The following is a 14,885-nucleotide window of genomic DNA, read 5'->3' as shown; positions in this document are numbered from 1 at the left end:
TCGTGAAATTTTCTTTGATCTTTATAAAATATAAGCCATTCAAATGTCCATTACAGCTGTCAAACTCCATATAAAAAATACTAGCACTTTACGCCTATTTCGTATTCAATATCCAATTTTTAGTTTTTGATCCATTTTTTTAATTTTATAGAAGAGTTATTAATTATTATTAACAATACTGGTTATTAACTAGATATTACCAAATTGAAAACTATACATATTTGCAGCCAAATAATAGCATATCTATTATCGTGAAATCAGCCGGAATACTTTTGACATGCAAAATGATGACGTCACACGGTCGAATTATGCGGCTCTTATCCTGACTGAATTGAAAAATGAGTGAGATTTTGCTTTTTTAGAAAAAGCGCTATAAATTTGGAAATAATTTATATTCAGGTATAATATTCACAGGGAAGGTAGAGGGTTTCACGGAGTATCCGAAAAGCGAAAAAAAACGAATTTTGCAAAAAAATCGAGATAGTCGGATTATATTCTGAGTGGTCGATATTATACTAGATTTTTTTTAGTTCATTTATTTTAAACCGCTTGTATTATATTATAACATCCCCACATCAGATATATTTTCTACTACTAAAAATAAGCAAACCTAAATATTTAAAAATCCACGTAATCTTCTAAATTAAAAGTCCTTTACATTGCATTATGTTATTAAAAGTAGGAATTTTTAATAAATAATCATTAGAAATTACATAAAGGCGGGGCAAACATCTTCCAGATGGACCCCTTAATAAATAAAAAAAAAAATACATAAAGGATCTCTATTATGTAAAAAATGTAGTTTTTTTTTAATTAATATAATAGAAGAATATTCCTGTGAAAATTCCATGGATGTTCCAAAATAATTCCACTACTGATTTATTTACTGGGTTCCATGTTCCATTGACATGAGGAATTGAAGGCATGTGGCTATCCAGTTCTGATGTTCTCGAAAGGAAGCAATCCCACAGAGTTCCTAGTGGTTGAGAAAGTGAATGATATAAAAGATCATTCTGATGTTCTTCTGGGGGTTCAAGTGATGGCTTCTGGTAGCTCCGGACAGCTCTCGTTTGCATTGAGATCTCCTCGGTGGCTCTGGTTAGCTCTTGTTTTGATTGGTAACCAAGGCAGAGATTCCAAAGTGCCCGTAAATTTTCTCCTTTCCATCCATCTTGCAATCCATGGAGTACGAGGCCACTGTACTGTGGAACACCTCAAGAATACACAGATGGATTAACTTCGGGCAATTTCTGGACGAAAATCACAGGAAATGTTCCTTCAAGGCTGGGTTGGATTCCACCAGGAACGACATCTCAAAAAAAAAAACAATATTCCCTTGAATATTTAGAAGATTTTCTTCACAAATTCACTAAATACTATCCCAAGGAACTTCACCAAACGCTTTTCTCACTTTTTCCAGTAGTGAAATAACAAATTTTCGTGAAAAACAGTCAGAAGAGGTAGAGACTTGGAAATGATGGCAATCTGTCAAAAAAATTTTTGATGGAAAATAAAAAACCCAATGTGGAGGCATTTTTCTTCAAAAATTCCTTCAAAATTATGAATTTTTCTTTAAAAAATTCTTGAAATAATTCTTGATGAAATCAGCTCCAATGTGTAGACACCTTAAGTGAAAACGGATTGAAAGATTTTGATATAAATTGCCTACGGGAAAACACGCTGCCTTAGGACTATTTATGCTTCGCACAAATTATTGATTGTACAGTTGAATTCTTTTGTTGGAACTACTTTTACTCCGCGCGAAATTCGTTCTACGGCAGATTCATTTAAAAGAAATCGTCTGCGGGCATGCAAATTTTCTCGATGCGTAATGCAATTTCGCGCGTTTTTTTTTCGGTCCCGAAAATATGCATAATACCGGGATTGAGTGTATAATCCCTCGATTTTGAGTTACTTCGACTCCTTACCCAAAGGGCTCGTATTTTGGTACAATTTTGGAAATCTGGAGTTTCGAGTTTCTTGACGTCATGCTGTTTGTTCGTCTGATATATTTGGCTGTCGCCCAGCTCTAGAGGCCAAACGGTTGGAGATAGATAGACTCGGAACCTTGTCGCTCTCCGTGCACAAACAGAAAATTTCTTATGATTACGTACCAAGCGAACAAAAGTCTGTTCAATCATGCTCTATAGAGCGTAGTTTTCAACCGAATGGGATCTTATTTGGGATCGTAGGAAAGGCCTTTGAATTCCTGATAAGGCCGAACCGGTTTCAGTCGGTGCTGAACCGGTGATTTATTTTATCCGAAAATCAACAGTATTCCGGTCAAATAATTTCGTCAGATATCTTTAAGATTTCTGCAGAAAATATCTACACGTCTGCCAAAAATCTGAAGATAAATCAGTAGATATTCCTACGAATTTTATTTCAGCTTGGGACAAAATTCGTCAGAAATTTTTGCAGATTTTCTGACGAATCCTGTTGCATACTCTGACGAATTTCTGTAGATAAATTTGCCGATTTTCTGTAGATTTCTTCTATACATTCCAGACTGTCCAGACAGCTATGTCTGAAAAGATGGAATATTTTTCACCGAAGTTTGGAAAATTCAATAGAGTTATTCTTGTGTGATATCACAGTGTTTATATAAAATAAAGAATTCTGCGACGCCGTGATAGAAAATAGTGAAGGGAAAACTTTAAGCAGAGTGTCGACCTAAATTTCGCGTTTTTGTATCATTTGATTGGCGATTTTTAAGAAATTATTATTTTTGCTCGTTTTTTTTTACTTATCTAAAATGTTTAATCGGTAATGCTTGTTAAGCAAAACATAGCATTTTCTTTATAACTTCTACACTTTTTTTTCATAAATCAACAATATTTTTGTGAAGTATAATGGACACTATGCAGATTTTCTAGGCAGAAATTCTGCAGAAAATCTACAATTTTCTAGCAGAAATTCTGCCGAAAATCTACAATTTTCTAGCAGAAATTCTGCCGAAAGGCTACAGATTTTTTAGCAGAAAGTCTGCTGAAAATCTACAATTTTCTATCAGAAATTCTGCCGAAAATTTAGATTTTCTACCAGAAATTCTGCCGAAAATCTACAATTTTCTAGCAGAAATTCTGCCTAAAATCTACAATTTTTTAGCAGAAATTCTGCCGAAAATCTACATTTTCTACCAGAAATTCTGCCGAAAATCTACAGATTTTCCAGCAGAAATTCTGCCGAAAGGCTACAGATTTTCTACCAGAAATTCTGCCGAAAAGCTACAGATTTTTGCTGAATATACTGGAATATACCGTTACAATTCAAAAAACCTCCGAGTAAAATCGATAGGTAGATTTTTGATTTGACGGGTTACTTTTAAAACTATTTTGTGGGATATTTTGAGTGATTTATGAATCGGTTGAGAACCGGTAAACGGTAAATGACGCAAAAGTACTTTTAGGTATAGCATCTATGTCACGAGTTCGAGCATTTCCCAAAGCACTGGACGCTTTTTCATTCTTTTTTTTTAATTTCTGTCTTTAATTTTATTGGCATCAATTAAAGTTTAGACTAATAGAACAGAACTTTATGTTCACACGTACCATGAATGACCATGATGCACGAAATTTTATTTAAATGAAAAAAAAAAATGTTTTGAAGTAATTAAGAGTTATAAGAAATTTTTAGTATTCCATCTGTTAAGGTAAATACATTTGTTTATCCAGTGTTTTTGGTACCCACCTTTAAACCGATTCCGTAAAACTGAAATAAGAAAATAACTGTAAAATAAATGAAAACAACTATTTTGCAATCCATAATTCAATTATTTTTATTCACAAAATATCTCTAAACATTTTGGAAATGAAAAAATAAAAAAAGGAAGAGGTTTATTGGTAAAAGCAGTAGAATTTAGTGGGAAACTTGCTTTGCAGCTTTGCGTGTGAAGTTGCTGAGGAACATCCTGTTGTCGTTGAGGAGAGTGAAGGCTCCAGTTCCACTTTTGCACGGTTGTCCCACCATTAGCCGACTTGACGGAGAGCTAAGATTGTCCGTGCAGCCGGAAACTGTGGCCGCTTTGAGGAACTTCATGCAAGATTCAAAGGACATTTGCTGCAGCGGCGACGCCGAAGATTCCATCCCTTTTCGGCTGAGTGCCGAGATTGTTCCATTGAAGGTCATGTAGTCAGAAATGAGGAACAAATGCCGCGGATCCACTGTAATTCCATACACTTTGAACACATTCTGCACCTCCTTCACGATCACCCGTCCCGCCGCCTCAATCCCGTAAGTCTGGGCAATTGCGTGAATGTCATTGGAATACAGACGATCCAAATCCAGGAGTTTGTTGTACTGAAACATCTCTACAATGTTAATGCCTTGAGTCTTGAGCATCAACTGATCACCCTGAAAGTACGTAATGGCTCGAGTGATGCAGGGAACTTGCCAAATCACCGCCTTTCTGGCCACTTCACGCAGCATCGCCGTCAAATCGAGCGACTTGAACTTTGCCGGCAAGTGAAAGATCAATTCGCACCACAAATGATGCTCCTTGTCATATTTGTAGGCTTCAGTAAATTCATTGCTCTCAATAACACTCGCAGTTTCCTCATCTTCCTGCAATTCCTCCTCCTTCCCCTCCAGCAACTTCTTTTCCTCATCCTCGTTGATCTCTTCGTTATCTGGAAATCAATGTTTGCATTTTCGTCCTATTCTTTTCGGTAAATCAAGGAAATTCTCGGTTCTTAGATATGATAAGGGCTTTAAGGAAATATATTCAAGGAATAAATATTTAGGCGGCATTTATAGGGGGACTTTTGATAAGAAACTGTTCTTTCGAAATAAAAAAATATCTCACTGAGTTTTCTCGCCGTGTCATTTTGTCTATTCTCAGGCGCACAAAATATCGCATTGAGATTTCTCTCAGTGACAATTGCCTACCTCCTGGCGCACAAAAATAACTCTTCGAAAGCTCAATCAGTTGTTTTTTGTTATTGATAAATATAAAGTGCTGTCCGTGCAGATTTTTCAAGAGTTTCTACACCTTTCAGCAAGGATATCTTTAAAAATGCCTAGTTTTACAGTGAAATTGTCTAGTGAATTTAATTTTCATTTTAATAAATAGATTGTGTCTCTATTTATTAACTCTTTCGTCTCTTTTGGGACTCTCATGGAAAAAAAGATTTTTTTTGGACTATTTAAAATCGATAAAAATCCGATTCTTGTGGATGATTACAAACTATAAGGATGTCCAAATTTAGGATATTTTTTGCAGGATCCCAATTAACTCCTGAGCTAAGATATTCTTGGTAAAAAATCGTGAATTTTCGATTTTCTGCTTCCATGCAGATATTGTGACTTTTTTGATATTTCTAGACCAGAATAAGGAAAAACCTCTAGGGGCTAATAAGTATGATAACTAACAATTACAAATTACATAAATTCGAAAAACAATTTTTTCTTAAATTTTCAAAAAATTTGTTCAAACTTTTTGGGTACTCCCGTCCTCAAAAATCTAGGAGGTTTACGCAAAGCGTTGCGTAATAACCCAGCGAGCACCAAATTCTGCTGAATTCTGCTAACTTTAAAAACTTGCGAGGCAGTGCTATTTCCATTTGGTTAGCACTTTTTTTCGAGAACTGCTGACCGGTTAGCATATTTTTGCTAATCGAGTCAGCAAAAAATACTGAGAACGCTGCATTTTTTCTGCTGACTGTCCTCGCTGGGAGGTGGCTTATTTTGAAATAAACCTGTTCAGAATCAGCCTCTGAGATCCATTTCAGCGAGAGTATTTCGATCTGAATCATTCGAATTCGAAAAATCTCCTCTTTCGAAATTAAAATTTCCCAATGATCTTTTTGGAATAAAACTATTTAGAATCGGTTAAAAATGGTAGTGAAACGGTAATGAAATAAGAATTGATTACGAACCGATTTGAATCGGTTAACCGGTTCACACGGGTCACAGGTGCCAATCCTAGAAAATTCTAAAGGAAAATCCACAGTTTCTAATTTATGTAAGTTTCTGCAATCAATGATTTCCGTTAACTGACAGTTCACGAATCGGTTCAAATTGGTTTTGGACCGGTAAACACAAAGCGGTGGTAACAAGGAGTGGAAAAATGACTCACCATCAGCGTCCGCGTCTGCATCCTGCTTTTCGTCATCATCATCTGGTTCATCGTAGTCCTTCTGATCAGCCTGTTTGTTCTTGCGATTGGCTTCCGTTGCATCAGCATCATCCATTCCTTCATCATCTGTGCTGTCATCAGCCAAATTGTTCTTCTCAGCTGACGTCTCCTCTGGTTCGGCATTGTCAATATCGAAGTCCTCCTTCTCATGTTTCGAACTCTTCTTCGTTTTCTCCTCGTCAAAATCAATCACTGAATTCTTCTCCTTGGCCAACTTCATAATCCCGCGGAACATAAGTTTGAAGAAGACCTGACTCATATACTTCAAGATCTGTTTCGGTTTTACGCAGTAATCCTCCTTGTAGGCATCGCGTGGAAGAAAACGAAAGAGGAGTTTGTACTCCCAAACTCTCTGTGGTCGAAGAACAAGACGAGTTTTGACGTTAATTGACTCAAGAACATCTCCAACTGTCACTTTTCCTAGTTTTATCCTCAATTTCTCCGACATGGTGTCGAGTTTAGCGTGCTGCTTGAAAGGGATGTCCATTGAAGGTGTTTTGATGTTCTTTGACGCCAACATAAGAATCTCTCGAAGACGCGGAATACCCAACGTTACGTTCATCTCACCACGTCCGGCAAAGTGAAAGGTGTTCAGGGTCATCTGTGTTGAGGGTTCTCCAATTGACTGAGCTGCCAGAAGACCAACAGGTTCTCCCGGTGGAGCAACAGCCTGCATAGCCTTCAAGTTCATGACCTCTGTGAATTCCTTCCTGCGTGTCGGATTCTCTCTTCCGTACTCCCGGATCAGCTTTTGCATGTTTTCCGTAATGGAACCAAAGCATGATCCCGGAAGGAATTTCGACACTATCGGATCTGGGCATCTTTCAAAGGCCTTATTCCTGTAATCCTTCCTTTCGTCCTCCGTCATCTTCTCCCACATTTTACATAACTTCTCATCAATTCGACGTCGTCCTTTGACCATCTTATTGGGATTTTTTACATTGGTCGACTCCTTCATCTGACCACAGAAGTTCAAAAATGACGAAACTCTTCTCTTTGCCAATGCATTTTTATTCTTCTTCTCCCACGATTTGATACTCTTGACGTACTTGTGCAACCGATCGGCAGTTTCTTCGTCATTCTTCACTTCAGCCAGGACATTCTTATCCCCAATTATCTTGGCATTGTCATCAAGGAAGGACAACATTTTAGTCTTAAAGAACTGACTTTTGGTTATGTCCAATCCGTCTTCTCCATAGAGGAACTGAACGACCGAATTATCGCTATCTCGGACAGTTGAGTCATAATTCACATTCAACCCTTCCAAGTGTTTAATCAAACACCTCTGGAGGTAACCTGAACGACTAGTTTTAACTGCTGTATCAATAAGACCTTCACGACCTGAAAACCAAATGGTTGCAAACGCAGGACGTTAATTTCGCGAAGAAAAGATTTCATTCGAAAAGATTAAAGGTCTTTTCAAGTTTGCCTGATTCGTTTTGATCAATAAGTCCGATTCTAATGATTAGTCAGGAAGGAAGTTAATGGAAACAAATTTCAGGATGATGGTGTCTTTATAAGTGAAACAAATTCCCGATCGAAACAAAGTTTCCGACGGGGAATCGATTGAAACAAGGCTTCAGATGAGGAACTGATCGTAACAATGTTTTTGATGAGGAACCGATCGAAATAACGTTGCTGATGAGGAACTGATGGAAACAAGGTTTCTGATGAAGAACTGAGCGAAACAAGGCTATCGATAGTAATCGATTGAACCAGGTGCGAACCAATCGCAACAAGTTTGCCGATCGAAAGATTTTTGACGGACAGCCGGTCGAAAGGTTTCTGATGGGAAACCGATCAAAACAAGGATTCCAATGGGGATCAGATTGAAACAAGGTTTCCGATGAAGAGGCGGTCAAAACAAGGTGATGGGGAGCTTATCGAAAGAAGATTACCGAGGGAAAACCATTCAAAGCAACGTTACCGATGGGGAACTAACCAAAACACGGTTTCCGATGAGGCGGGGTCGAAACAAGGTTTCCAATGAGGAGCTAATCGAAACAAAGTTACCGAAAGGAAACAGTTCGAAGCAACGTTACCGATGGGGAACTAAGCGAAACACGGTTTCCGATGAGGAGGCGGTCGAAACAAGGTTTCCGATGGCGAGCTGATCGAAACAAAGCTTTACTTGGAGATCCGATCAAAGGAAGATTACCGATGCGATGGAGATCTGGTCTGATCGAAAGACGGTTACCGATGGGGAACCGTTAGAAACAAGATTTCAAATGGGGATCTGATCAAAACAAGGGGTTATTGATGAGGATCCAATCGAAACAAGGTTTCCGATGGAGAAACGATCCAAACAAAGTTTCCGGTGAAGAACCAATGGGGACAATTAGTAAAGCTTGAATATCAGGAATTTGACTTACCAGCCATACAGTGAAAGAAGAAGTCCTGAGGTTGAATTCCCGTCAAGAAGCGCCCATCGATGAAGCCTCCAGCTTTGGGTGATGTCTCAAAGAAGGGAAAACTGGGTAGGGACTTACCAGAAACCATCAACGGTGGCCTCTTTCCCTCCAATTCAATCTGCCCGAGCAGACAAGAGATTTGCATAGCATTAACGGCTGATCCTTTAGCTCCCGACTGAACCATCAACTGTAAATTGTTCTGCGGAAACTTGGTAATGAGTCCCGTTGGGATACAGCAACGGTTGATGTTATTGGTGAACTGATCCAAGGCAGACTTAAACTGCCTGTCCATGATAGTCCGGAATTTTGGATCACTGTGAAATGCATCGGTCATCTTCTCCTTCAGTTCATCAAATGGTATATCTTCTGGCAAATTGAGAGCTGTAGCCGCAGTGGCGTTTCCAATTTTGCGACTATCTTCGATGATTTGCGTTCGTTGCTTGTCTGCATCCGGCAGTACGAGAATGTCCTTTGGACCAAGGGTAAATCCTTCCCATTGGAGAAAATAGGTAAAGAGCCGAGCAAAGGCACTCAAAAGGCGCGTGGAATAAGTTGGACCATACAATTCGTAGATACAATGAATCAAACTGTATGCCGTTGATCCATAGTGCATCTTATCCAAGATCCCTACTAGAAGCTCTCCCTGGCGAATGATAACTTCAGCTTCAGACATGACATTGTCTTCCAGAGGAGTTCCTCCAGCTTTCCATTTTCTAGGTTTGGAACTCTCCCAGGCCCTTGAATTTATTTTTGACGTTGACGTTAAGCAAATCAGTTTTTTACCGCGTGGAATAATGTTGAGGATTACTGTGGAAAGGACCTGCTTTCCACTCCACAGAATTCGTGGTTTCATGATTGCCGGTGGAAGGAAGATTAAGTCTCCGCGCTGACGACTGACACCCTAAATTGTTTTTACGAATAAAATATGGGGATTTTGTAGTTTTATCGGATTTACTTTACAAACTCTTCTAGTTCTAGAGAATTGATAACCGTTTGAAGGTCTACAAGGTTTTCCTGGGATAAGGAATGAATCAGGACAATCCTCATTATCTACTGCAAACCACCCTCAGGTCTCCCACAGCCCCAGGTACCTATTTAAGGTTCAAATTCAAAGTATATTGGTCTAGGTTGAAAGTTTTACACTTAAGCCTATACTTCGGGAGGACACCGCATATGCATTTGCAGGGACCATATACGCATAAGCAGGGACCCAGTGTTTCTTTTGTTGAAATGAAGCGAGAAGGATAGGGGTAAACATGACTCTTCACCATTTAGGACTAACTCGGTTTCAAGGAACAAAATATCTTCTATAATAGGACGAAACATAAGGATCATCAAAAGTACTAAGGAGAGGCCCCAATGACCGCTGCAAGAAAGAAGTAGTGCACTTCAGGGGAAAGGAATCCTTGTGAACTTCGGGAATGTTTAGATCCGTTAGGATGAGACTAGGGGTTCCCTCGGAATACAGAAGTCGAGATTGGAGAGACCAAATCACAGGCTTACCTGAAAAATTAGCTGGTAGTAGTCCTCTTTGGTGAAAAATCTTCCCCTCATGGAGAGTTTCACTCCGGAAATGATGTGATCCTGAATCAGTCCTCCCAAGGGAGTCCCATCCTTAGGCACCAAGTACTGATGGGGCACATGCACCAAATTGTACGCTTCGCTCCTGCCCATCTCATTTTGCGGGCAGTGCGCATTCATTTCGTCTCCGTCGAAGTCAGCGTTGTAGGATTTGCAGTTAGAGTAGTGGAGTCTAAAGGTCTTCTCCCCCTTGAGTATCCTAGCCTTGTGAGCCATGATACTGGGCCTATGGAGCGTAGGCTGTCGATTTAGCAGCAAAATATCATTGTTCATTAGATGCCGATGTACAACCTGGAGACTGTGATGAGCATTTGGAGTGGTTAGTAGTTTAGCCATCGCTTCCCTGCGAACGGGATCATTAGGCGGAATGAGGGTCTTCCCATGGTCATCCTCGACAAAATTAGCTCCCGGATAGACATCAGGGCCATTCATCACGAACTTTCTCATATCATGAATATTCCAGGGTGTAACTGGGACAGGATAGGTTAGTTTCTTGGCAAACAACTCAGGAATCCCAATTTCTTCCACATCAACATTAGGATCGGGAGTTATAACAGTTCGAGCTGCATAATTCACCCTCTTTCCCATCATATGCATCCTTATAATCCCCTCCTTCTTCTCAAGTATCTGCTTCAATCCCTGTCCGACAGCCCTCTTATTCTGATTCATCGTTATGTCAAGCGTCTCATCGACATGCGTCTGCATTTCCCTCCAAGCATTGTATATCTTTTCATGCTTCGTTCCGCCCTTTGAAGTCTGATACAGAAATTCAATGTCTTTGTCATTTGACGTTTCGTTCTCCGGATTGAATTCCAGAATAGCCTTCAATGCAACATTTGACGTCAAAATATTCTTGTAAATTTCTGTCTGCGGATGCTCAATTATTCGACCATCCATCTTTGCCGCCGGCCTAACTTTTGGCGGCGTCACGGCAATGCAGTTTGTAAAAAAGATGTCAAAGGGCGCTACGACAGAGGGAGACGCATGACGGAGAACGGGAAAGAGGAGAAGGAAGAATTTAGGGTAATTTTCGTAGATTTTACGGCAATATTCGCGACATTCATCCGCTAAGATTGCTTTGTTGGACAATCTCATGCGATTCTGTATCTCCTCGCTACTTATCTCATTTGATTGCTTTTGACTGAAAACAAAAGATGAAGCCCTCAGCTTAAAGCATCCTAATTTATGTAAGAATTTTCTTTTTTTTATTACTTTTTTTTAAAGATGTTAAATACTTTAAAAATGTCAATTGGAGAAGTTTGGAGAATTTCTTCATGGATATAAAAAGGTTTAAAAAGTTCATTTGTTTTTATTCGAATATTATACGATGCCTTCAATGCTTCGCTTTATAGTAACTGAGTAGCAATAAATTTGGACCCGTCGGTGGCAACTAAAATCCCAAAAGGGTCACAATTTTGAAAACCGAATTTCGAATTTCAAAATTTCGAAAATAACACAATTCTGAATGCCAAAATCCCGAAAGAGTCACAATTTTGAAAGATGAAACTCCGAACTACAGAATCCCGAAAGTAAACACAATTCCGAAAGCCAAAATTTCGAAAATGTCAAAATCCAGAAAGGACTACGATTCCAAAAGCTAAAATCTTGAAAGCTGTAATTTCGAAAGGTTTACAATTCCGAAAACCAAAATTTATCCCGAATGGGATACAATCCCGAAAGCGCCACAATTTTGAAAGCTGAAATCCCGAATATAAAACAATTCCGCAAGACCGAATCGCGAAAGCGCTAAAATCCGGAAACCCCAAAATTCCGAAAGGGCCACAGTCCCAAAAGTCGAAATTCCGAATGCCAAAAACGAAAGCCAAAATCTTGAAAGCCAAAATCTCGAAAACGAAAATCCTGTAAGCTAAAATCTTGAAATAAAAATTATTCCGAATGGCCTACAATCCCGAAAGTGCTACGATTTTCAAAGCTGAAACCCCGAACTTCAGAATTTCGAAAGTGAACCAATTCCGAGAGACGAAATCGCAAAACCTAGAATCCCGAAAAGCCAAAATTCCGAAAGGGACACAATGCCGAATGTCAAAATGTTGAAAATTAAAATCTGGAAAGCAAAAATTCCGAAACTTACAATCTTAAAAGTAAAATTATCCCGAATGGCCTACAATTCTGAAAGTACTAGAATTTTGAAAGCTGAAATCCCAAACTTCAAAATCCTGAAAGTAAAACAATTCCGAAAGAAAATATCCCGAAAATCCGAAATTTCGAAATGTCAAAATCCAGAAAGGGGCATGATTCCTAAAGCCATAATCTCGAAAGTCAAAATCTCGAAAGTAACACAATCGTGGATGAACCCACAATTCCGAAAGAGCCACAATCCCGAAACGGAACGGAATTTCGGAACGGAATTTCAAAACCCATTCAGAATTTTGTCTCTTCGGGATTTTGTTGTTCGGGATGTTAGCTTTCGAGATTTTGGCTTTTGATTCTGGATTAATTTTAAACTACTTAAAATCGGTTCGAATGCAGTATAAATCAATTTTGAATCGGTAATTGATTTTTTATTGAAAATTCCTTAACCGATTGCGACAAGTTTGGATTCATTTGAAAGGTCTTTGATTCTGGAATAATTTCAAACCATTTTAAATCGGTTCGAATGCGGTATAAAACCAATTTTTTATCGGTGATTGCATTTTTTATTGGAGGTTTCTTAACCGATTATGAATATATTGGATTTGTTTGAAAGGCCTTTGATCCTGAAATAATTTTAAGGCAATTCAAATTAGTTCAAATGCAGTATAAGCAATTTTGAACCGGTAATTGCATTTTTATTGGAAATTTCCAAACCGATTACGGAAATTTTGGATTCATTTGAAAGGCCTTCGATTCTGGAATAATTTCAAACCACCTCAAATCGGTTCGAATGCAGTATAACCAATTTTGAACCGATAATTGTATTTTTATTGGAAATTTTTTAACCGATTTTGAATATTTTGGATTCATTTGAAAGGCCTTTGATTCTGGAATAATTTTAAACCAATTCAAATCGGTTCGAATGCAGTAGAAACTAATTTTGAACCGGTAATTGCGTTTTTTTGGAAGTTTCTTAACCGATTACGAAACTTTTGGATTTATATGAAAGGCTTTCGATTCTGGAATAATTTTAAACTACTTAAAATCGGTTCGAATGCGGTATAAACCAATTTTGAACCGGTAAGTGCATTTTTATTGGAGGTTTCTTAACCGATTATGAATATTTTGGATTCATTTGAAAAGTCTTTGATTCTGGAATGATTTTAAATCAATTCATATCGGTTGGAATGCAGTATAAACCAATTTTGAATAGGTTATTTGCTTTTTTATTGGAAGTTTCTTAACCGATACTGAATATTTTGAATTTATTTGAAAGGCCTTCGATTCTGAAATAATTTTATAAAATAAAGAAAGGAAGGACTTACTAGAAGCTGGTCAGTTCCTGTTTGGTGACGCCGATCATGAGCGTCTTGTAGGAATATTTGACCCTCTTGAGACTGTGCTTGCAGTGTAGGCAGGTCTTCCTCATCCCCATTTTGAGGGTCGTGGAAATGATACTGAGCCTCAATTCCTCTGTGTTCTTGTTGTGATAGTGATTGATAGGGCTCCTCTCGAGCAGCTCGAGAAATTCTGCCACTTTCGGATGGACACTTTCTCCATTTTCGAGCTTCACTCGAGCCCCTTCAGAAGCTGCAGCAACTTCTGACTTTAAGAATTCCAGCTCTTGTGCCTCAATGATGTACCCAGCATCCACGAGGCGCAACTGAAGCTCCAAGAGTGACCGCACGTGGTCAGTGAGCTGAAGCTTAAAGCACGACAAACAGCTAATCCGGAGGACACTGTACACAGTCTGAATGAAGATGGGATTGTACACCAGCATATTCAGTTCAATGTGCCCCAAATGTCCTTCACACTGGACAAAAGCCCGCCCACAAGTCTGACAAGGATCGGAATCTCTGTCATAGGGTCCCATCCGGCGATCGTAGAGTCCTCCGGGAAGGGCAAGACCCAGCCGGTCGATTGTCTGGGCTGTGAATATCTTCACCTTGCTGAGTTTCTTCACCTCGTCGGAGGTGAAGGCAGAGAATTTCAATTCATTTGCATCCAAATGAAAAGTCCCCGAATCGCCCCCACGATTGAAGTAAATCATTTTGAGGTTATATCACACAAAAAGGGAATTTCACAATCAATCGAGAAGCTTTTAATAAAAGCACACAGTTTTGTTATTCACTACACCACAATATACTAATTTTATTAGTTATTTTTGCAAAATAAACTGCACTTTAAGTATTTATTGGAGAAAGAGCAAAGGAAAACATAATCAAAACACTAAATGCCGCATGTGTTCTTGACGTTTAAGTACACTGTAAAAAATCTAACATTGTCGGTAAGTTATGTCGGTAAGTTATTTTCAATTTTGAAATGTCGATAAGTTAACCCAATTGAAACAGGCAAATTTTTTAATTCTATTAAAATTTTAATATTTTTTGCTTTTACTTAAATGTAGAAAGTTTGCAAAAAAATGGAATTATATATTTGAGTTCAATATTCACTTTTTTCGCAAAAATATCAATTATTTTGATTTCTTAAAAATTTTCTGAAGGATTTTTTTTTCACACCAATTTCGGTCAATTTTTAAATATTTGAAAAATTTTGGCATAATTAATCTTCATATTTTTCAATTACAAGTTTTACACAAGTGTACAAAGTCTAAAAAAAAATTCAAAGAATCAAATGAGCGTTTTTCCGAATATTTTAGGAAA

The 14,885-nt window shown here is 38.4% G+C and overlaps 1 protein-coding gene across 1 annotated transcript; it reads right to left on the bottom strand.

The window, feature by feature from the left end:
- Positions 1-3,752: 3,752 nt before the first annotated feature.
- LOC129802076 (DNA-directed RNA polymerase I subunit RPA1) lies at positions 3,753-14,491 on the bottom strand. Its single transcript, XM_055847637.1, has 5 exons — positions 13,548-14,491; positions 10,051-11,269; positions 8,509-9,448; positions 6,077-7,477; positions 3,753-4,628 (listed from the first exon to the last, which is right to left on the bottom strand). The coding sequence occupies exons 1-5, from the start codon at positions 14,270-14,272 to the stop codon at positions 3,859-3,861; spliced, it is 5,055 nt and encodes a 1,684-aa protein (XP_055703612.1). The 5' UTR covers positions 14,273-14,491; the 3' UTR covers positions 3,753-3,858.
- Positions 14,492-14,885: the final 394 nt, after the last annotated feature.

Source organism: Phlebotomus papatasi, chromosome 2 (genome assembly GCF_024763615.1).
Source record: "Phlebotomus papatasi isolate M1 chromosome 2, Ppap_2.1, whole genome shotgun sequence".
Classification (NCBI taxonomy): Eukaryota; Metazoa; Arthropoda; class Insecta; order Diptera; family Psychodidae; genus Phlebotomus; species Phlebotomus papatasi.
This window is presented reverse-complemented; position numbering and strand designations above follow the sequence as displayed.

Excerpts from the sequence above, each read along its gene's own strand:
- LOC129802076 (XM_055847637.1), bottom strand. The coding sequence starts at position 14,272 with ATGATTTACTTCAATCGTGGGGGCGATTCGGGGACTTTTCATTTGGAT. Across the intron at positions 9,449-10,050 it reads ACTACCAGCTAATTTTTCAG|GGTGTCAGTCGTCAGCGCGG; the intron begins GTAAGCCTGTGA and ends AAAACAATTTAG. Across the intron at positions 4,629-6,076 it reads TGCAGACGCGGACGCTGATG|ATAACGAAGAGATCAACGAG; the intron begins GTGAGTCATTTT and ends ATTGATTTCCAG.